The sequence below is a fragment of the Aquarana catesbeiana genome, linkage group LG01 (assembly GCF_042186555.1).
Source record: "Aquarana catesbeiana isolate 2022-GZ linkage group LG01, ASM4218655v1, whole genome shotgun sequence".
NCBI classification, from domain to species: domain Eukaryota; kingdom Metazoa; phylum Chordata; class Amphibia; order Anura; family Ranidae; genus Aquarana; species Aquarana catesbeiana.
Window position 1 is genome coordinate 355,357,621 of NC_133324.1, and position 24,370 is coordinate 355,381,990.

The 24,370-nt window shown below is 42.1% G+C and overlaps 1 protein-coding gene across 3 annotated transcripts in view; it reads left to right on the forward strand.

Moving 5' to 3' along the window:
• Nucleotides 1-24,370, forward strand: part of AUH (AU RNA binding methylglutaconyl-CoA hydratase) — a 399,227-nt gene that overhangs the window by 164,382 nt on the left and 210,475 nt on the right. For 2 of the 3 annotated variants that reach the window (XM_073632885.1, XM_073632892.1), the window contains exon 6: nucleotides 21,883-21,939. The exons of the other annotated variant lie outside the window; for it this stretch is intronic. In XM_073632885.1, coding sequence (XP_073488986.1) covers nucleotides 21,883-21,939 — 57 coding nt within the window. The remainder of the gene's footprint in view (nucleotides 1-21,882; nucleotides 21,940-24,370) is intronic. 3 annotated transcript variants of the gene reach the window in all.

Below are 24,370 nucleotides of genomic sequence, written 5' to 3' on the forward strand. Positions count from 1 at the left end.
AGAGCTGACAGGCTGTGGATCTGTGTGTTTACACACACAGATCCACATGCCGGCCCGGTTAACGGGCAATCGCGGGTGCCCGGCGGACATCGCGGCCGCCGGGCACACGCACCGGGTCCCGAGCAACGCGGTGCGCGCGCCCCCTAGACGGCCGGGAATCCCAGGACGTCATATGACGTCCACCCAGGATGGGAGATCCCATCTGTGGACGTCATATGTCTATAGCTGGGTAATGAAGTGGTTAATCATTGGTCTGGCTCTGGGGATTGATTGGTCCTCTAACGAATCCGACTGCTGCAGGCGGGGGGGGGGGGGGGGAGTACCATTTGCCCACCTTTGCCATTCTGCCGATGTATATCGGCGTGCGGCAGTTGGGAACTGGTTAAAAATAACAAATACGTTATACAGTAGGTGACCGCGATATTGTGTCAATCTCGCCGCACTTCTCGGCGAGATTTAACACCTACGAGCCCCGTCGCAGGAGCCAGCGCCGAGATGGCTCACTCATCGGGAAAGGAAAACTTTGTTTTCCTTCCGCAATGAGTGACAGGCAGTGCTGACAGCTGTCTAGTATGAATCCTGAGGCGGGAACACCGCGCCAAATTTTAAATGAAAAAACCGGCGTGGGTTCCCCCATCGGGGGCATACCAGGCCCTTAGGTCTGGCATGGATTGTAAGGTGAACCCCCTATGCCGAAAAATCGGCGTGGGGGTCCCCCCCCAAATCCATACCAGACCCTTATCCGAGCGCGCAGCCCGGCCGGCCAGGAAAGGGGGTGGGGACGAGCGAGCGCCCCCCCCCTCCTGAGCCGTACCAGGCCGCATGCCCTCAACATGGGGGGTGCCTTGGGGGAGGGGGGGCGCCCTGCGGGCCCCCCCACCCCAAAGCACCTTGTCCCCATGTTGATGAGGACAAGGGCCTCTTCCCGACAACCCTGGCCGTTGGTTGTCGGGGGCTGCGGGCGGGGGGCTTATCGGAATCCGGGAGCCCCCCTTAATAAGGGGGCCCCCAGATCCCGGCCCCCCACCCTGTGTGAATGAGTTTGGGGTACATGGTACCCCTACCCATTCACCTAGGGAAAAGTGTCAATATAAAAAAAACACAGTACACAGGTTTTAAGAGTAATTTATTAGTCAGCTCCGGGGTCTTCTTCCGACTTCGGGGGGTCTCCTTCCGACTTCTCCCGGTGTTCGGCCTCTTCTCCCGGGCCCCGCCGCTATCTTCTTCCAGCTCTATTGCCAGCGAGGGGCCCGGTCTGCCGCCGCTGTCTTGTCGCCGCTGTCTTGTCGCCGTCTGTCGCATGCTGGGACCATGACGTCGTAAGGGGGCGGGGTTACCGCCTATATAAATGGCTCCGCAGCTCGCACACAGCATTCGAGCCGGAGAGAGCGTCGTGTCAACATCGGGGAAGAAGAAAAGAAGAGAAGAAGCGGCGAGACAGCGGCGACAAGACAGCGGCGACAAGACAGCGGCGGCAGACCGGGCCCCTCGCTGGCAATAGAGCTGGAAGAAGATAGCGGCGGGGCCCGGGAGAAGAGGCCGAACACCGGGAGAAGTCGGAAGGAGACCCCCCGAAGTCGGAAGAAGACCCCGGAGCTGACTAATTAATTACTCTTAAAACCTGTGTACTGTGTTTTTTTTATATTGACACTTTTCCCTAGGTGAATGGGTAGGGGTACCATGTACCCCAAACTCATTCACACAGGGTGGGGGGCCGGGATCTGGGGGCCCCCTTATTAAGGGGGGCTCCCGGATTCCGATAAGCCCCCCGCCCACAGACCCCGACAACCAACGGCCAGGGTTGTCGGGAAGAGGCCCTTGTCCTCATCAACATGGGGACAAGGTGCTTTGGGGTGGGGGGGCCCGCAGGGCGCCCCCCCTCCCCCAAGGCACCCACCCCCCCATGTTGAGTTCATGCGGCCTGGTACGGCTCAAGGGGGGGGGGGGCGCTCGCTCGTCCCCACCCCCTTTCCTGGCCGGCCGGGCTGCGTGCTCGGATAAGGGTCTGGTATGGATTTGGGGGGGACCCCCACGCCGATTTTTCGGCATAGGGGGTTCCCCTTACAATCCATGCCAGACCTAAGGGCCTGGTATGCCCCTGAGGGGGGAACCCACGCCGGTTTTTTCATTTAAAATTTGGCGCGGTGTTCCCGCCTCAGGATTCATACTAGACAGCTGTCAGCACTGCCTGTCACTCATCGCGGAAGGAAAACAAAGTTTTCTTTTCCCGATGAGCGAGCCAGCGCGACATTCACAGTACCCTGTCGCCGAGAACCAGCGCGATGGTATCGCGCTGGAAACACAATTTCGCGGTCAGGTACTGTACTTACCTGCTTTGTGGTTTTGCACAGAGCAGCCCAGATCCTCCTTTTCACGGGTCCCTCGCCGGCAGCTTGCTATGGGAGCACCCAAGCCACTGCGCTGTGTCCATTCAGACATAGAGCCGCAGTTTGGCCCTACCCTCTTTCTCTCCCCATTGGCTCACTGACTTTGACAGAAGCTGGAGCCAATGCACCACGCTGCTGTCTCAGCCAATGAGGAGAGCCGAGATACTCCTGCAACATCGCTGAATCGGGATGGGCTCAGGTAAGTATTAGGGGGGGCTGCTGCAGACAGAAGGTTTTTTTATCTTAATGCTAGATGAAATCACAGCGGCCCTTTACCACTTGATCAGCTGTCAGCCAATGACCGCTGATCAAATGATGTAAACACAAGCTGGTTATTGGCTTTTTTTGAAGAAGAGAGCCAATAACCGATAACCAGCTTGTGCTAGGGACATGTGCACTGATTATCAGTGTCCTGATTATCAGTGTACTCCTAACAGTGCCCATCAGTGCTGGAAATCAGTGCCTCTTCATCAGTGTCACCTCTAAGTGCCCTTCAGCACCGCCTATCAGAGCGCATCAGTGCTGCCTATCAGTGCCCATGAGTGCAGCCTTGTCTGTGCACATTTGTGAAGGAGAAAAATTACCTGTTTGCAAAATTTTATAACAAACATTTTTTTGTTTAGCAAAAAATAAAAAACCCAATGGCGATTAAATACCACCAAAAGAAAGCTCTATATGTGTGGAAAAAAAGATAAATATTTCAAATGGGTACAGTGTTGCATGACCGCGCAATTGTCATTCAGTGTGCGACAGCACTTTGGCCTGGGCAGGAAGGGGGTAAAAATGCAAGTGGTTAAATAAAAATACAATACTGCTACCACTTAAAATCCAAAGTGGATGCTTCAGATACACTGCAGCTAAGCAAAAATGCAGGAAATAATAAATATAGTAAGCACTTTTATTTATCTGTGTCCCTCTCTGAATTACACATTGTTACTGGCCCAGAATTTTCATAACTCTATGGCTAAATTACATCATTCCAGTAGAATTTAACATGAAAATTTAAACCTCCACTAATATTGAATAAATTGAAAAAAACATTAAAAAAAAAATTAAAAAAGTATCATAAAAGTAATACAAAGTGTATAATAATGTCTTAAAGCGGTGTACAGGCTGCAAAAAACTTTAAAAAAAAAAAAAAAAGTCAACAGCTACAAACACTGTAGCTGCTGACTTTTAATAAGGACACTTACCTGTCCAGGGAGCCCGCGATGTCGCACCCCCGAGGCTAATCTGTCCATCAGATCGGGTGCAGGCTCCACCATTCCAACTAAGGGAAACTGGCAGTGGAGCCTTCCTACTACTGAATGGCCCATCGTCTTCTGGGACACACACAGGTCCCAGAAGACAGCGGGGGAGAAGAGGAAATGAAACCCTGGGCCGCGTCCGAGCTAGGAAGGAAATACACTCAGTACTTCAGAAAAGGAAAGTAAGAAAAAAAAAATTAAAAAATTATCCAAAATCGAATGGTGGAGGGGTGGTCTTTCCTTTAAGATAAAGTAGTAAAAGTGGGTGGAACTCCGCTTTAAGAAACCTCCTGGAGACAGATCACAGTCCAGGAAGTGGCATCCTAAGTTCTAGGACCAGTAAAAACAATTGCAAAGAAAACAACCTCATCTGAAGAAAACTATCGACCCATAATGGCCCGTTGTAATATGAGTTTGACGAGATCTGTAATATCAGAAATGGTTCAACTGTCCCAGTCATAACACGAATAAGAAAAAAGGGAGAAAGGGAAGAAAAGAAAGGGAAAATAAACCATAACACTGAGTCGCCTGGTCAGACTAACAGATTAGTGCAGACATGGCAACATAAAACAATGGGTCGCATTAGATTAATCTTTCGCAAACTATTTTTCTATATGGATTTCCTTGGTGCCACTTGCGTATCTCTCCAGATCTGAAATCACACTTGACAACCCAAACGGGGCCAAGTATTGCCATACGTCAAACTCTGGCAGTAAGACATACATATCACCATATTACCAGAACTGTGGTACAGACAACAGATACGGTATTACCCAAATTCTTCTAATAAATGCTGGTGATGCAGTTCCGAAGAAGGCTTATTCCTCCACGTACTTTGGTCCTGTCCAAAGCTTAGACCCTTCTGGAGCAAGGTCATGGAACAGTCCCAAAAAATAACAGATTATCAAGTGCAGTATGACTTGGCCTTCTTCCTCTTGCATCATCATTGCATACCCAAAACATACAAAAAGCCTTACATATTTATATTGCTAGGGTTGCTTGGATAAGTACCATAATCCCTCAAGCTATTGGTAGCTACAACAATTTTATTTTTATGCATCACATGATTGTAGATACAGTATGCAAAATTTCATGTATTGCAAGTTTGCATACATAAAAAAAAAAAAAAAGTGTTGTTAGGCAAAACTTGCCCTAGGTTTTAACCACTTCAGCCCTGGAAGATTTTACCCCCTTCCTGACCAGAGCATTTCTTACGATTCGGCACTGCGTCGCTTTAGCTGACAATTGCGCGATCGTGCGGCATGGTACCCAAACACAATTGACGTCTTTTTTTCCCACAAATAGAGCTTTCCTTTGATGTTATTTGATCGCCTCTGCGGTTTTTATTTTTTGCGCTATAAACAAAAAAGGAGTGACAATTTAAAAAAAAAAAGCAATATTTTTTACTTTTTGCTATAATAAATATCCCCCAAAATAACAAATTTCTTTCCCAGTTTAGGCCAATATGTATTCTTATACATATTTTTGGTAAAAAAAAATCGCAATAAGCGTATATTGATTGGTTTGCGCAAAAATTATAACGTCTACAAAATATGGGATAGATTTATGACATTTTTATTATTAATTTTTTTTTCAATTAGTAATGGTTGATGATCCTGCCTGTGCAATTTTGCCGATGTACATCTGTGTGCGGCGGTCGGCAAGCGGTTAATGAAACATCTATTACATTATTAAGCACCAATGTTTTTAGGAAATTGATTTGGTAACCAAAACTTACAAGAAGTCCTTTCCCATCTTTTAAATGTGACTAAATCTTGTATACCTTTACGTTTTGAAAGACCCCTATTCTCCCCTGATATCATTATGGATAGGTAGAGTAGAGAATAGGCAAATGGAAGGCCTTGTACACTCCTCCCATAACAGTCTGACATATACAGTGGGGGCGGAAAGTATTCAGACCCCCTTAAATTTTTCACTCTTTGTTATATTGCAGCCATTTGCTAAAATCATTTAAGTTCATTTTTTTCCTCATTAATGTACTCACAGCACCCCATATTGACAGAAAAACACAGAATTGTTGATATTTTTGCAGATTTATTAAAAAAGAAAAACTGAAATGTCACATGGTCCTAAGTATTCAGACCCTTTGCTGTGACACTCATATATTTAACTCAGGTTCTGTCCATTTCTTCTGATCATCCTTGAGATGGTTCTACACCTTCATTTGAGTCCAGCTGTGTTTGATTATACTGATTGGACTTGATTAGGAAAGCCACACACCTGTTTATATAAGACCTTACAGCTCACAGTGCATGTCAGAGCAAATGAGAATCATGAGGTCAAAGGAACTGCCTGAAGAGCTCAGAGACAGAATTGTGGCAAGGCACAGATCTGGCCAGGGTTACAAAAAAATTTCTGCTGCACTTAAGGTTCCTAAGAGCACAGTGGCCTTCATAATCCTTAAATGGAAGATGTTTGGGACGACCAGAACCCTTCCTAGAGCTGGCCGTTCGGCCAAACTGAGCTATCGGGGGAGAAGAGCCTTGGCGAGAGAGGTAAAGAAGAACCCAGAGATCACTGTGGCTGAGCTCCAGAGATGCAGTCGGGAGATGGGAGAAAGTTGTAGAAAGTCAACCATCACTGCAGCCCTCCACCAGTCGGGGCTTTATGGCAGAGTGGCCCGACAGAAGCCTCTCCTCAGTGAAAGACACATGAAAGCCCACATAAAGTTTGCTAAAAAACACCTGAAGGACTCCAAGATGGTGAGAAATAAGATTCTCTGATCTGATGAGACCAAGATAGAACTTTTTGGCCTTAATTCTAAGCGGTATGTGTGGAGAAAACCAGGCACTGCTCATCACCTGTCCAATACAGTCCTAACAGTGAAACATGGTGGTGGCAGCATCATGCTGTGCGGGTGTTTTTCAGCTGCAGGGACAGGACGACTGGTTTCAATGGAGGGAAAGATGAATGCGGCCAAGTACAGGGATATCCTGGATGAAAACCTTCTTCAGAGTGCTCAGGACCTCAGACTGGGCCGAAGGTTTACTTTCCAACAAGACAATGACCCTAAGCACACAGCTAAAATAACGAAGGAGTGGCTTCACAACAACTCCATGACTGTTCTTGAATGACCCAGCCAGAGCCCTGACTTAAACCCAATTGAGCATCTCTGGAGAGACCTAAAAATGGCTGTCCACCAACGTTTACCATCCAACTGACAGAACTGGAGAGGATCTGCAAGGAGGAATGGCAGAGGATCCCCAAATCCAGGTGTGTAAAACTTGTTGCATCTTTCCCAAAAAGACTCATGGCTGTATTAGATCAAAAGGGTGCTTCTACTAAATACTGAGCAAAGGGTCTGAATACTTAGGACCATGTGATATTTTGTTTTTTCTTTTTTAATAAATCTGCAAAAATGTCAACAATTCTGTGTTTTTCTGTCAATATGGGGTGCTGTGTGTACATTAATGGGGAAAGAAAATGAACTTAAATGATTTTAGCAAATGGCTGCAATATAACAAAGAGTGAAAAATTGAAGGGGGTCTGAATACTTTCCGTCCCCACTGTACTTCAACACATGGTTTTACTGGATCGATTCCATGTTTGCAGCAGCAGGTAAAGCTACAAGGAGAATCTTAACCCCTTCCCGCCGACCGTACGCAGATATGCGTACTCGGCTTTCCGGGGTTATACCGGGATGATGCCCGCAGCTGCAGGCATCATCCCGGTACCGTTGTTTACAGCGGGCGATCGGCTACCCGAGTATAACAACCAATGCGGCTAAAAGCCGCTCGGCTGTTATACCGGAGGAGCGGGAGGGGACATCCCCCCCCCTCCTGCCGCCTCCCGCCGCTTTTACCGGCCTCCCATGCGATTGGGAGGCCCGGTGTCCAATCGTCTGCCTTTGACGGCTGGGGGCGGGCTGGAACGAAGCTGTGGGCGGCTTCGTTCCAGCCTTCTTAATGTAAACGCGGAAGCGACGTCATGACGTCACTTCCCGTTTACTCGGCTGCCAATGGCGCCGAATTTAAAAAAATAAACGGCATTCAGAATCACCGTTTTCGGCGATCTGAATACTTTGAAGTGCAAAGGAGGGATCGGGGGTCTTTTAGACCCCTGATCCCTCCATAAAGAGTACCTGTCACCACCTATTAATGTTACAAAGGATGTTTACATTCCTTGTGACAGCAATAAAAGTAAAAAAAAAAAAAAAATTTTTTTAAACACAATTTATAAAGTAATAAAATAAATAAAAAAAAAAACATTTTTAAAGTGCCCCTGTCCCCGCGAGCTCGCGCAGCGAAGAAAACGCATACGGAAGTCGCGCCCGCATATGTAAACGGTGTTCAAATCACACATGTGAGGTATCGCCGCGATCGTCAGAGCGAGAGCAAAAATTCTAGCTCTAGACCTCCTCTGTAACTCAAACCTGGTAACCGTAAAAAAAATTTAAAGCGTCGCCTATGGAAATTCATAGGTACCGTAGTTTGTCGCCATTCCACGAGTGCGTGCAGTTATAAAGGGTGACATGTTTGGTATCTATTTACTCGGCGTAACATCATCTTTCACATTATACAAAAAAATTGGGGTAACTTTACTGTTTGGATTTTTTAAAATTCATGAAAGTGTCCCTTTTCCAAAAATTTGCGTTTAAAACACCGCTGCACAAATACCGTGTGATAAAAAATATTGCAACAATCGCCATTTTATTCTCTAGATTCTCTGCTAAAAAAATATAATGTTTGGGAACTCTAAGTAATTTTCTAGCAAAAAATACGGATTTTAACTTGTAAACACCAAATTTCAAAAATAGGCTTAGTCATGAAAGGGTTAATCCTGGGCACCATAAGCTTATGCCCACCTGAGGGTGTGCTGTTTATTCTTTACCAGGTTTCCCCTTGCTTTCCTCTGTTCTATTTTTTTCCTTTTTCCCATAACCCTAGCTCAGCAGCACCCGCTCCCCACATCTCCCAGTCGTCCTTCCTCCCCTCCTCTCCTTCTTCAATTTCCTGTCTATTTATCTTTACTGTCCACACCCTTTACCTTCCCCAACTTATATGGAAAATATTCAATGGATTCAGAACTATGTTGCCCTCGGGACACTTGGTTCTATTTAACGGGCTAAGGCAGATAAATGACAGGAGACCATAAACAAGATGACACTTACTGTCAATTTGCAAAATTTTATCACAGAAACTAATAGAAATGCGTTTTTTTTTTTCAAAATGTTCGGTCCTTTTTCATTTATAGTGCAAAAAATAAAAAACCCAGAGGTGATCAAATACCACCAAAAGAAAGCTCTGTATGAAAAAAGGACAAATTCATTTGGGTACAGTATTACATGGCTGAGTAATTGTCATTCAAAGTATGAGAGCACTGAAAGCTGAAAATTGGACTGGTCAGGAGGGGGGTTTAAGTACCCAGTAGGCAAGTGGTTAATTCTGCAGTGTTTAGAGATATACTGTCAGCCCAGATTCAGTCAAATGCAGCTAAGTTGATTGGATGGCGCTTCACAGTACAGATGGACAATGATCCAAAACACACTGCAAAAGCTACCCAGGAGCTTTTGAAAATAAAGAAGTGGAATTTTCTGCAATGGCCAAGTCAATCGCCTGATCTCAACCCAAATGACCATGCATTTCACTTGCTGAAGGCAAAACTAAAGGCAGAAATACCCACAAACAAACAACAACTGCAGACAACTGCAGTTAGAGCCTGGAAAAGCATCAGAAAGGAGTAAAGCCAGTCTTTGTTAATGTCCATGGGCTCCAGACTTCAGGCAGTCATGGCAAGTAAAGGATTCTCAGCAAAATATTCAAAATTAACATTTTATTTATGATTATTTTCATTTGTCCAATTACATTTGAGCCCCTGAAAATGGGGGGACTGTGTAAAAAATGTTTGCAGTTTCTAAAATTTGTACTTGATATTAACGTTCAACCCCTTTAATTAAAGCTGAAGGTCTGCACTTCAAATTCATTTGGATTGTTTCATTTTCATTTTATGCTGGTAGCATACAGAGCCAAAAGTATGAAAATTGTGCCTGTGTCCAAATATATATGGACCCAACAGTATGTCCCTTTTCCTCACAAATAGAGCTTTCTTTTGGTGGGAGTCAGTTAAAACCAGTGGGGAGAGAGCAGGGAGTGGGGCCAAGCTGCACTGTGTTTCAGTCAATGGAGCCCACCCGCACATCTTCCCCCATAGCAAGCCACTTGCTATGAGGGCAGACACAGCAGAGGTGGAGAGGAGAATGCCGGCAGGAGATCCTGAAAGAGGAGGTTCGGGGCAAAACCATTTCACAGAATTGGTAAGCATAACCTGTTACTTGCCGACCGCTTAAAGGGGAAAATATGTCATTTGTTTAACGTTAAATACCGGGGTTATGGTCTCGGCTAGATGCCATAACCCCTGTATTTTCTTTTCCCTCAGTCGCTTCTGAATCGCTTTTCAGGCTCTTTGGAAGAACTGCCCATTCATTTCAATGGGCAGGGCATTTTGGGAGCGCTGTATATACACCACCCCAAAGATGCTGCTTGCAGGACTTTTCCTAACATCCCGCAAGCACACCGCCCCAGTGTGAAAAGTCACACTGAAATGAATGGGAGGCGGTTTTCAGGTGTTATTTAGAGGCTATTTCTAGAGCTAAAACGCCTGAAAACCGCCTCAGTGTGAAGCCAGCCTAAGGGTAGAGGAGAGATCTCTCCATAAAGAGGACCTGTCATGCTGTGTTATTGCAAGGGATGTTTATTCGTTGCGATGGCAATAAAAGTGATAACATTTTTTGAGGGGGACAGTGTAAAAATGTAAAAAAAAGTAATTAAAAAAAAATAGTTTTTTAAGCGCCCCTGTCCCCACGTGCTCACGCGCAGTAGTGAGTGACATATGTAGGTCACGCTGACATATGTAAACTATGTTCGCTGCACACATGTGAGGTATCGCTACGACCGTCTGCGCAAGAGCAATAATTCTAGCACTACACCTCCTCTGTAACTCAAAAATGGTAACCTGTAGAAATTTAAAAAAGTGTTGCCTATGGAGGTTTTCAAGTACCATAGTTTGGTGCCATGGTGACATGTAAGGACTCTATTTACTTGTCGTAATTGCATTTGAAATACCGCTGTGCAAAAACCAAGTGACATAAAAAATTGCAATCACTCCCATTTTGTGGGTTCATGTTTGGGGGTTCTAAGTAAATTTTCTATAAAAAAATACAGATTTTTTACATGTGACTCGGTTAAATTGATGATAGGCAACTCCTATCCTCATATTGATTAGTGGTTCCAAATTAATAATAACTACTGCAGTAGGGAACAGACACAAAAGATACGCTCAGCATCTTTCCAAATTACTGTTCTGCTTTATTATGACGCAATTGAAGGTTTTTATGCACATGATTACGTAGGTATCACATTAATATTACAATTGTACGTTCATGGTAACAAGGGGCGTTACATAGACAGGTTTATTCTAATCAGGACTCAAAAGAATGTAAACATTTACTGAAAACATTATTAGTGCCGTGTGCACAGTGAGGGCAGAGTGCAATACATACAAAATACAATACAATTATATACAGAACTTACAAATTTCCATTACAGTCTCCCCTCTTTTGATCAATATTTTGATCACTAACCATACCTGCTATCACCTTTAACCTGGAACCTCCACACACTTAGGTGGAGGTAGGCCTGGCCAAAGAGGTAAAAAAAACTCCATTGTGGAGAAAATAATAGCTGAGCAACTTTTTCATTACAAAATGACTTTTCATTGTGAAGAACAAATGATTGATAAGACATATTTACAGAGTACTGGCTGTACACTCCTGTGGCCAGAATGGCCTTCTAGCTGAATTGTGGACATGCTGACTTATCAGCACATGTAAACACAGACAATTCTACATATAATGGAAGACATACAAAAGACAAATATGACTTCAACATGGCTAAACTATTTTTCAAATATATATATCCCTTACAATTAAAGTAATTGAATCAAAAAGTACCCTAGACTGTGATCACAAGAGGGAAACAAATCAAACACAGAGATTTCTTTAATTTAGTCATTTTTGCAGTGTCTGGTGTGGATCCAGGTGACTTTTCCTTCAAGTTTTGCAAAAACTGTACATGAAATAGATGCTGTATTGAGTCTCCAAACATTTCCTTATATATAAATGTCTCTTAACAATCAAAAAGTCACCTGGCTTTAGTTTTAGATCCTTCCAAACTTTTAGGATCTGGAATTAGGGAGAAAACACATAAATGAGTTTGTAAAAAACCTTAAAAGATCATCAGCATTCTCCGTGAGATCCGAATGGAGGACTTCAGCTGCTGAGACAAAATATAAGCAAGTGAGTAACACACTCCCAAACCAAATCTCATAGGGAGAGAGTCCAATATCCCCCTTAGAGGCCTGATAAAATTTAAGAAAACATTCAGGCAAAAGTTTTCTAGTTTCTTACTTTACTTTGTCCACTATATTGTAGACAGTAGGGGGTGTAAAAATAAAACCTCAAAACTTCTAGTAAGGACTCTCCTATAAAAATTATTTCCTCTGTTACTCTCTGTACTTTCTGGCACTCTGTACTTACAAACTACTTCTGATAACACTTTTTACTGTGGCCTTTGCAGTAGCATTTGCCACTGGACATCCTAAAAAACATGTCCATACAGACAAAATGCATACTTGTAAGATCCTAACTTGGACATCTGGATATATCTTTTATGTAATCTCTGGGAGGGATGTTCAGCTTTTGGTAACACCTTTGGTAACAGGTAAAACAAGAAGTGGTGTGTTATAAAAACAACTGTGGAGAACCCTGGCTCTATCCCACGCTCATTTACTAAGGCAGCCATAACTGCTTGTGACTGATGACACGGTCCATGTGTCAAGCTGGAGGGAAAATGGTGGCTGGCAGACAAAAATGATCACCTTTTCCAAAGTCCTGTTTCATAAGAAGTTGCCCCCTGTGGACCACTTGTTCTTCTCGTTCTGGGGTCCTTAAAGTTGAATTATTAATCCCAGCTATACTGGGCCAGAACTAGGGTGGAATCTGTGAGTTGCACAGACCCATCAAGTGTCCGGGGCTGTAAATGCAGCATCCTTAGTCACCTGGTCTGCTTCCATGTGTGAAAGTTAATATGGCTACCTCAGCAAGAAGCTGGAAGGCTGAAAACAGCCGATCAAATTAACTTGGCATGCTTTATTGGTTTACCTGCCGAAGTAAAAACAAACTTCTGGCCCTTCAAATGGAACCAAAAGCTCTCTATATCTCGACTATCTATATAAATATACACTCTTTTTATAGCTCACAGGCTTTGCTAAAACATGGAGCTCTGCTTCTTGAGCTGGGCAAAAAGGATCCAATGACTTTGAATACAGAGTATCCTTCTGGGTGATAAACTGCATACTCAAATCTACAAAAAATTAAATATCTGGGTCTTCAGGGAGTGTGTCCCGCACTGGGCTCACAGCAGCTGATTCCTACACCATCAATTTAACACATGTGTCTTTTCCTTTCTTTTGAATAAATGTACGCATTTTTTATTGTTAGATTTGTACATAAACAAACTCATATTTTAAACCTTTCATTAGACAAACATTTAGTTAGCTGTAAATTTGCTGCACAGAATGTCGGACCATTGACCAAAACAATATCTAACTTTGTCTAATAGCACCTTTGCATAAGAGCTACAGCTCTGATATATCGGGATGAACCCTTCATTACTGGGTCCAGCCTTCATAAATATATTACAATGGCTTGTTTTCTATCACACTATTTGTGTAAGAACTCCAGTTTCATGTTTCAAAAGACAACTTCTTCCTGGCAATATTATAATAAATGATAACAATACCCTGCGGTCATGCAGAGATGTCCATAAATCCAAAATATTCTTCTGCTTATACCACTGCACTTACAAGAAAAAGGGGCACATCATTTCACAATCCACACATTCTGCTTTGGATTTCAAAAATAAAAATAAATAAAAACAAAAGGACCAATCTGTATGATGGACCAGAAAGCATCAAAAACTATAAAACAACTGGCTGCAGGTGGCATCTATCCTAACAGGGTGTGTGGACTTGATGTGATGGGTCTGTTATATTTAAATTTTATTTATTATTACTCTCACATCATGGACCGCACATCAAGTTTTCATCAAAAACCTTACAATATCATTTTTGTAGAAAAACTTCTTATGTATCCCATCCATCTTGGCTTTGTTAAATATTATGGCAGCTTTATTCAAAATAACAACCTCATCTTAATCTTTTTTTCTCTCAATAAGGGCTTATTGTATAAATGTAAAATTACAAAATTGTTATCTTAATCTAAACTAATCCCATTTTTACAAATTTCCCCAATAACCTGGATTTCATTTCCAACCAAAGGTTGTCTAAACCAGTTTCATTATATCTATATAATTGTTAAACTCATATTAGAAATGAATACTCATTACTACTTAATTTTACTTAATTTCCCTTTTTTAAATGCACTGTTTCCACTATCAAAGGATATTCAATTTGTGCAATACACGGTTAAATGTAACCTTCATTTTACCATGTTTGGAAAACAGATTCAAAATAATTGTGATCACATTGTTTACCATTAGATTCGTTAACCCGGCACATTTTGTTATAAATGTTTTGTCTAAAAAACTGGAATTGGCATGATGTCCTTCCAGCTTATCACTAACCTCTCATCCCAGCCACATTTCTTTCAGGAGAGCACAAAGGAGGGGGTCACATCTGCGTACATGACACACACAAGCAATAGAACTAAAGGTCCCAGCATTCGCACACACACCAATATCTCTCTAAAATCGTTTACTTTTTTCCCATTTGTGCACAACACATGCATATCATTCTCTCACTTTCTTTTAACTCTCATTAATATTTCCCTGTCTAAATTCTACTTTCTTTATTTTGTTTAAATAACTTTTATATCTAGCTTCTATGATTCTATGATCAGATGGGGAGCCACAGTGCTCATCCCATCTTCCCTCTCTGACAACATATAAAGTATTCTGTTTTACCTCTCATTTCTCTGTTTCTGACTTTTACTAGTTGTAGTGCCTGACCCCAAATTCATCCCACAACTTACATGAAAATGTCCCTTTCTGTCTAGTTCTAATGTCACCCTTGATCCATCCTGCTCACATAGATAGCTGCTTCTCTAGCTGTTTACTCTGCATGATTCTTAGTCCCTGTGGACTTTGGTAACCCAGTTACCCATTGTGGATCCATGTCCACTCTAACCATTAATGTAGGGGCTCGGTATAGGCGGAACTGCACCTTCGGTTCATATATAGCGCTCCTCTTGCGCTGGGCATTTTTGAGGGTCTCTTACCCTTCATTCCCTTACTTAATTCAATGCCCATAATGACTGGCCAGTCTTCTCTCTCTTCTCTACGTGTGCCTATACCCTCTTGCCTCTAAACTACTTTATCTAGCAGATGTACTACATATACCTGTGAACAGCACTATTCTTCCCTTTCTTATCTATAACACTCCAATGGACAATAGACAGGGACAACATAACATATAACCACCAATCAATACAGTTCGATTAAGGGGAGTAAAATAGGTACCCTTTGTCCCGAAAATGCCTTACCGATCAAGGAAGTCTGATAACTCAAATGTAAGCAAAAGGCTTACCTCAGCCGGCTGATTATCAGAAATTCCCGGATCGTCTCAAGCTCCTCGTTTCGGATACTCAGGGTCACCTGGAATCCCCTCCTAAGGCAAAGCTCGCCATGCTGACTCGGTTAAATTGATGATAGGCAACTCCTATCCTCATATTGATTAGTGGTTCCAAATTAATAATAACTACTGCAGTAGGGAACAGACACAAAAGATACGCTCAGCATCTTTCCAAATTACTGTTCTGCTTTATTATGACGCAATTGAAGGTTTTTATGCACATGATTACGTAGGTATCACATTAATATTACAATTGTACGTTCATGGTAACAAGGGGCGTTACATAGACAGGCTTATTCTAATCAGGACTCAAAAGAATGTAAACATTTACTGAAAACATTATTAGTGCCGTGTGCACAGTGAGGGCAGAGTGCAATACATACAAAATACAATACAATTATATACAGAACTTACAAATTTCCATTACACATGGAAACACCAAGTGTCAGAAAAAGGCCTGGCCCATAAGTGGTTAATAAAATTAAAAAATATACCATCACAAGCAGTTTAATTATAATATTATTATTATTATATTATTATTATACAGGTTTTATATAGCGCCAACAGTTTGCGCAGGCAGACATTACAGTTACATTACAATTTGGTACAAGAGGAATCAGAGGGCCCTGCTCATAGGAGCTTACAATCTAAAAATATGAATGGTTTTGTGTCAATAGTTTGATTTATTATCATGGTCTTATTTTTTCATAGCAACAAAAGCGAGGACTGACCATGTCATGTAAAGAAATCTATTTAGACAACCACAAAAGAAGCATACAAATAATTTTCTTGCTCATAATCTCATGCCCTAGAAATATTTATATCATCTGTTCAACTAGAAGATCTATGCCTGCCCCATGGGATCTGTAACCAGTCCATTATTGTACCCTCTCTAAGGTCACAAAAAATTTTTTTTTAGGCAAAACATGTTAGGGGGTGTGGCCGGAGCAGTGCTGGTTCAGGCCAAGCACTGGGTTGGTTTTGAGCTGCGTCTTACCCCACATATGTCCACACTTCTGAATTAGTGCCTGAGTCCTGCTCCCACTTTTTGAATCCCAGTAGGGAAACCTGTTATCCTCCAACTTTGAGCGGTGCTCCAAGTCTACAGTTGATCACAATAATATATTTCCACTGGCTAATTTCTATATGAGATTCTTTTCATTTACTTTTACTGTGAGTGATTATTCTCACATGATTATTGCACTACCCAAATTTTTCTCAAGGGCAGCAAATTGATTTTCTCACATTTATAGGGTATAGTCTTTAAAAATCTAATAATCGAATTAACTAATGAGAACTAATGATCTTGCAGAGAGTACAGTGCCTTGAAAAAGTATTCATACTTCTTAAAAATTTTCACATTTCGTCATGTTACAACCAAAAGCGTAAATTTATTTTATTGGAATTTATTATGATAGACCAGGGATATGCAATTAGCGGACCTCCAGCTGTTGCAGAACTACAAGTCCCATGAGGCATAACAAGACTCCGACGGCCACAAGCATGACACCCAGAGGCAGAGGCATGATGGGACTTGTAGTTTTGCAAAAGCTGGAGGTCCACTAATTGCATTTCCCTGTGATAGACCAACACAAAGTGGCACATAATTGTGAAGTGGAAGTAAAATGACAAATGTTTTTCAAAATTGTTTAAAAATAAATATCTGAACAGTGTGGCATATATTTGTATTCGGCCCCCTTTACTCTAATACCCCTAACTAAAATCTAGTGCAACCAATTGCCTTCAGAATTCACCTAATTAGTAAATAGAGTCCACCTGTGTGTAATTTAATCTCAGTATAAACACAGCTGTTCTGTGAAGCCCTCAGAGGTTTTTTAGAGAACCTTAGTGAACAAACAGCATCTTGAAGGCCAAGGAACACACCAGACAGGTCAGGGATAAAGTTGTGGAGTTTAAAGCAGGGTTATAAAAAAATATTCCAAGCTTTGATCATCTTGCGGAACACTTCAATCCTTCATCCAAAAATGAAAAGGTATGGCACAACTGCAAACCTACCAAGTCTTGGCCGTTCCCCTAAACTGACAGGCCGGGCAAGGAGAGCATTAATCAGAGAAGCAGCCAAGAGGCCAATGGTAACTCTGGAGGAGCTGCAGAGATTCACAGCTCAGGTGGGAGAATCTGTCTACAGGACAACTATTAGTCGTGCACTCCACAAATCTGGCCTTTATGGAAGAGTGGCAAGAAGAAAGCAATTGTTAAAAGAAAGCCATAAGAAGTAATGTTTGCAAGAAGCCATGTGGGGGACACAGCAAACATGGGGAAGAAGGTGCTCTGATCAGATGAGACCAAAATTGAACATTTGGTCTAAAAGCAAAACACTATGTGTGACAGAAAACTAACACTGCACATCACATTCAACACACCATTCCCACCGTGCAACATGGTGGTGGCAGCATCTTGTTGTAGGGATGGTTTTCTTCAGCAGGTACAGGGAAGCTGGTTAGAGTTGATGGGAGGATTGATGGAGCCAAATACAGGGCAATCTTAGAAGAAAACCTGTTTTTTGTCTGCACAACATTTCAGACTGGGGCGGAGGTTCACCTTCCAGCAGGACAACGACCCTAAACATACAGTCAGAGCTACAATGGAATGGTTTAAATCAAAGCATATTCATGTGTTAGAATGGCCCAGTCAAAGTCCAGACCTAAATCCAATTGAGAATCTGTGGCAAGACTTGAAAATTGCTGTTCACAGATGCTCTCCATCCAGTCTGACAGAGCTTGAGCTATTTTGCTAAGAAGAATGGGCGAAAATGTCACTCTTTAGATGTGCAAAGCTTGTAGAGACGCCCAAAAAAACTTGCAGCTGTAATTGCAGCAAAAGGTGGTTCTACAAAGTATTGACTTTGAATACTGAAAACAAATGCACGCTACACTTTTCACACATTTATTTATAAAAAATGTTGAAAATCATTTTCCTTCCACTTCACAATTATGTGCCACTTTGTGTTGGTCTATCACATAAAATCCCACTAAACTACATTTACCTTTTTGGTTGCAACATGACAAAATATGGAAAATTTCAAGGGGCATGAATACTTTTTCAAGGCACTGTAATGCCCCGTACACACGGTCGGACTTTGTTCGGACATTCCGACAACAAAATCCTATTTTTTCCGACGGATGTTGGCTCAAACTTGTCTTGCATACACACGGTCACACAAAGTTGTCGGAAAATCCGATCGTTCTAAACGCGGTGACGTAAAACACGTACGTCGGGACTATAAATGGGGCAGTGGCCAATAGCTTTCATCTCTTTATTTATTCTGGCACTTTGTCCGTTGGATTTGTGTACACACGATCAGAATTTCCAACAACGGATTTTGTTGTCGGAAAATTTTATATCCTGCTCTCAAACTTTGTGTGTCGGAAAATCCGATGGAAAATGTGTGATGTAGCCTACACACGGTCGGAATTTCCGACAAGGTCCTATTACACATTTTCCATCGGAAAATCCGACTGTGTGTACAGGTCATAAGTGTACTGTATGGCCCATCTTCCTGCATGCTTCATAAACCAGAGTGTTGCCAAGTTGGAAGATATTTATGTGTCTTGTACTGGCAGACATTTGATGTGGACTATTTAGAAGAGAATGTACAGAGTGGGGAAGTAGCCCATTAAGAAACATGACTAGTGCCTGTGGACAAAGAAGCCATGTCTGGATTCTTAGTCACTTAAGGAAATCCTATCCAATCCTTAAAATGGGAGTAAGTGGGATACTAAATTAAGTGCACTCATTCTAAAGTGCCTGCTCCAAACTTTTAAGAATTTCCAGAGTACCCGGGAAGCCCCAAACCTTGGAAAATTGTAGTATATTCAGTGTTTAAATTGCCTGTGTTCTGACAAAATAGGCAACTCGGCAGAAAATCAAACCATGTCACTTCCGCTTTCTTTAAACCATCAGTATTTTCTGATTTGGACGAATTGGTGTTCTGACACAGCACCAGCTACCGAATCCAGTCCGGTACAGAAATATTTCGCTGTTTTCACAGCACAGGGGCTAACGAGGACAAAGTTGTCACCGCCTCTTGGTTAGTTTTGGAGCGGAGTAACAATCTCTGCTCATAATATCCTGCATCGGTCTCTATTCGGTTGCTGGTGTTGTGTCCAAACAGCAATTTGTGAAAATCTGGCATTAATGACGGTTTAAAGAAAACAGAAATGACCCGGGTTGCTCATTCTGCCAGGTTTGACATTTTGACAGAACACCTGCGCTAAATGATTACCTAAATTATTAATAAATAAAATAACAAATATGGAAATACTGATTTGATTATTAAAAGTTGAGGGCTCGCCTGCTCCTCTATCAGCTTTTTATTTCACAAGGAGCACTTTAGTTATTTAAAAATACAGACGACCCTGCACTTTTTAAGAACTTACTCTGGATCCTAAGTAGTCTTTTACAGTATGCCAGTTTTGGAAAAAAAAAAAAATCCAAGACTGTGTATTACCAACATTGTTCAGTCAAAGTACCAAGATACCAAAGTTTTGATTGTTAGAGCATTGTATGTAATATTAAAGTGAGCCTAGCGGAAATGATAAATATTGTGTAGCAGGAAGGCTCATTCACTTACCTTTGAGAAGGTAAATCCTTGTTTTACTACTAAACACATGTGTGAAGGTCACCAACACTGAAGTCAGTTTCTCATTTATCTAAGTAAAGAACCGATATAGGCTAATATATTACTTTTTATTCTTCAATTTTAGCTGTATTTTAAAATGTATTTAAACCCCAGAACAAAAAAATAATTTATTGCAGCTTACCAGTTCTTAGATGTGGTGGCTGCTTTAGTTGTACTTTTTTCTAGCTTGCTTTTTTCTTTTTTTTTGTTTTACCCGATGATCTTGCCTGTAACACACTTTCTGTCCTAGGGGTGGAGATACAGCTTGGTCACGCTAGGACAGGACGTGTGTTAGGACCACAGAATACCTTTCTCTCCTCATCTCCATAACATACGGCCATATTGTTCACAGACACCTCTCTGTCTCGTAGGTAGTTTTACATGAGCCTTCTAGTGCTCTTTACTGGGAGCAGAAATTAGAGGGGGTTTATTCTCCCATAAATTTGCCCTGCACAAAAAGGCCTACAATGCACCAGTGTACCTCTTAAATGTTTAAAGGTAACTTTAAAATCAGAAACAAACAGAAGGCAATAAATTCTACTATAACTGCTATAACATGATTAATTAGTGAAGCCGGGATGGGCCAACGGATAACACCAGACAAAATAAACATTGTTTTTTTTCACACCTCTCAAGTGTCTTATTTGTGAAACGTGCATAATTGTCATTCAGCTGGATGTTCTACTTCTTTGTCATGTTTGAGGTTTTCGGTCTAGTGATATACTGTAGCAAGGCAGTTAGAAAATCTACAGTCGTGTATATTTGTCACTCCCATGAACACTTCATGATGGAAACCAGCTGTCTTCACTGTGGTATTGCTGTCATCCTTCCTATCAGAGTTTATAAAAATATACTGCAAAATAGCAATGTTCTTTGAGAAATTATCAGAAGTACGGTATATTTGTAAATTATGATGGTTGACGTCCACTTGCCAGAATTGTATTATATAACACATGTTCTTTGGTTATGACTAACAAGTGGGCTTACTTTTTAACACTTACAAAACAAAGTACAACAATGTGATCAGAGTGTGCCATGGTGCATTTACGTCCCCAGTAACAATTTCAATTACAAGCTAAAAGAATTCATTTTTATCTTTAAAAACTTTCACTCCTGAGCAGAGTGAAAACCCAGTACACACTATAAGAAAATCAAAGGAACGATTGTCCGGTTTTCCGCGATGTTTCATAGCAGGCTGAAACTGAGGATGATACTAATTGTATGAAAAATTCTCGTTCCCTTGCTGTTTGTTTCCGATCATGCGCAGTCTTTCGTATACATTTTTTTCTCGTACGAAAACCATGCACATTAGATAAAGTTCTGTTCAAGTACCAGAAACATTTAAGGTTTGTCCCTTCTGAAATTTTTGTTTGGAAAGTCTGAATCAGATGTCGAAAGTTGTGTACACGCTATACGAAAAACTTTTTTGATCGTGCCTTGTACAGAATCTTTCTTCTGATTTTATCATAGTGTGTACCCCACTTTAGTATCCTTCCTGTAACTCCTAGGAAGTTAACTGTGTTGTGTGCCTTACTTGGCTACATGTATTCAGTGTGTGTGTGTGTGTGTGTGTGTGTGTGTGGGGGGGGGTCGTCTTCATCTACTTGGGAAACACAAGAAAGCATCTAAAGATTGAAGGAGTCACTAGAACTCTTAGTAACCTGTTTCCGTTATATGATATAGATGGAACACTCCCCCCCCGCCCTTTTTTTATTTTTATTTTTTAACTTTTTTAAATCTTGGTTTCCTTATAATGTTGTTCCATTACTGAAATAAGAGTGAATAGGAGGAAATGTTTTACTTCTGTTTACATGTTGGCAGTTTTTTAAATATACCTTGAAATGTTAAATAAGTGTGTGTGTGTTTGTGGAGTGCTGTTATTTTCAATGTTTGCCATTTGATTTTTTTATGTGCATTAATTTGGTGTCTAATGTCTCAGCTTCTTCAGCCAAAATGGGTCTAGTAGAAACCAAGCTGGCCATAATTCCTGGAGCAGGTAAGACTGCCTATTTTACAAATTATTAAAGTAAAAATCATGCTAAAAGTAAAAGGTTTTATATTTATCGTAATAATAAGTAAGTGCAATTGTTGTAATGTGCCTGCATTGCAAAACAATAAAAAGCAAGGCGTTAACACATATGTGATAATTGCATGTGATATAAAATATAAAAAACAATCCAAATGTACTTTAGAGTCCAAAGGTGAAAAACATGTTAATTATAAGAATTATTAATAAATATTGCACAGTCCAAACATTTTTTTTCCCTGAATCTTGCTGAAGAAAGCTCCAATTATCGTGCTCCTGGTCTTAAAAGTGCCTCAGATACTTCTCTTATAAGTGCTCTACCACAAAGTGTACAAAATGCACGCTTACCAACAGCATCTATGACATGCTCCTTTGGTGTCATAGGGTACCAACCTTTTTGCATGTTGTTTTCACAATGTTCCACCTTAAGGCCCCTTTCACACGGACGGATAGCATGGTGCTTTTAGCTGCGGATTTTCTAATTTTCTACCGCAGCTAAAAGCACACAATGCTTTCCTATGGCCCCATTCACACACTGCGTTTAGCTGCGAATTAGATACATGCGGTTCTGTGCGGATAGAAAAAATAGAATTGACTGCGTCCAGGAGCGATTTAGCGCAGCTATCCGCATATAACCGCAGGTAATCGCAGTGCACTGTGTCAGCTGCGGATAACAGCGCCGAGCTGCTCATCGAGAAAGGAAAAATGATTTTTTCTTTCCCAATGAGCGACAAGCACGGGGATCCGACTCGTATGCCTGACGCTGTTTGGTATGAATCTTGAGGGAGAACTCCACGCCAAATTTTAAATAAAAAAATGGTGTGGGTTCCCCCCAGGGGCATACCAGGCCCTTCAGTCTGGTATGGATTTTAAGAGGATCCCCAACGCCGAAAAAACGGCGTGGGGACCCCCCCAAAATCCATACCAGACCCTTATCCGAGCATGCAGTCCGGTCGGTCAGGAAAGGGGGTGGGGACAAGCGAGCGCCCCCCCCCCCTCCTGAGCTGTACCATGCCCTCAACATGGGGGGGTGGGTGCTTTGGGGGAGTGGGGCGCCCTGCGGCCCCCCACCCCAAAGCACCTTGTCCCCATGTTGATGAGGACAAGGGCCTCTTCCCGACAACCCTGGCCGTTGGTTGTCAGGGTCTGCGGGCGGAGGGCTTATCGGAATCCGGGAGCCCCCTTTAATAAGGGGGCCCCCTGATCGCGGCCCCCCGCCCTATGTGAATGAGTATGGGGTACATGGTACCCCTTTAAATACGATAAAGTGACTGCGCTTAGGACAAGTTTAAAGGTGTGCAGCCCCCCTAAAGAAACTCCACAGGTGTTTCAGAAATAGCTGTATATATGAGCTCCCTCGAATTTTATTGGGCAGGTAAGTGGTGTGCTGTACCACTAATAATTAAAAATATTTAAACTCCACATCGAGTGTCTCCACCCGGATAGGTTGAGTGTGGGTGAATAAATACTAAACAACCTTGAAGTACAAAGTCTCCCTTCACGTCCGTGAATGTGCAGATAAAAAATAATAATAATAATATTATTAGAAATGTGCTAAAACCGTAAATTTATAAAATTATAAAGATAGTGTGGTAAGAGGTCTACCCTATTTAAGCCATATTAGTGTGACCGTGACAAGTACTTAATTGAATAAACTCAACATATATGTGTGCACATTCCAAGCATATGTGATAGTGTGCCTGTGATTTAACAGAGTATAAATCTGAGATAACCATAGGTACCAATAAACGGAGTAATTGCAGGCTGGTTGAACACCCAATCCCACATTAGGCCTTTACCATATTTTAATCCCCACCCACCGATTGTGAGCCTTTTGGCCGTTCTCGGCGGCTTTCGGCCATTCCCGGCGGCTTTCAGCTGTTCTCGGCAGCTCTCGCAGTCCCGCTGCGTCCGAGAGCGGCCAAAAGCCGGCGAGAATGGCCCAGTGCGTCCGAAAGCCGACGAGAACGGCGGCGCCATTTTTAAACGGCAGTGTACCTACAAGTTTGCAAATGACACAGGGACAAGGCTACAGATGGACACTGACAAGGCTACACTGACACTGGCTACAGATGGACAAGTTGATCTTTGTCTCATCTGTCCATAGGATGTTGTTACAGCAACAGATTCAAAAAGCAAATAGCACACTTGAAATGAACTCTGGACCTTTTATCTGCTCCTTGTAAATGGGATAATGAGGGAATAACACACACCTGGCCATGGAACAGCTGAACAGCCAATTGTCCCATTACTTTTGGTCCCTTAAAAAGTGGGAGGCACATATACAAACTGTTGTAATTCCTACACCGTTCACCTGATTTGGATGTAAATACCCTCAAATTAAAGCTGAACGTCTGCAGTTAAAGCACATCTTGTTTGTTTCATTTCAAATCCATTGTGG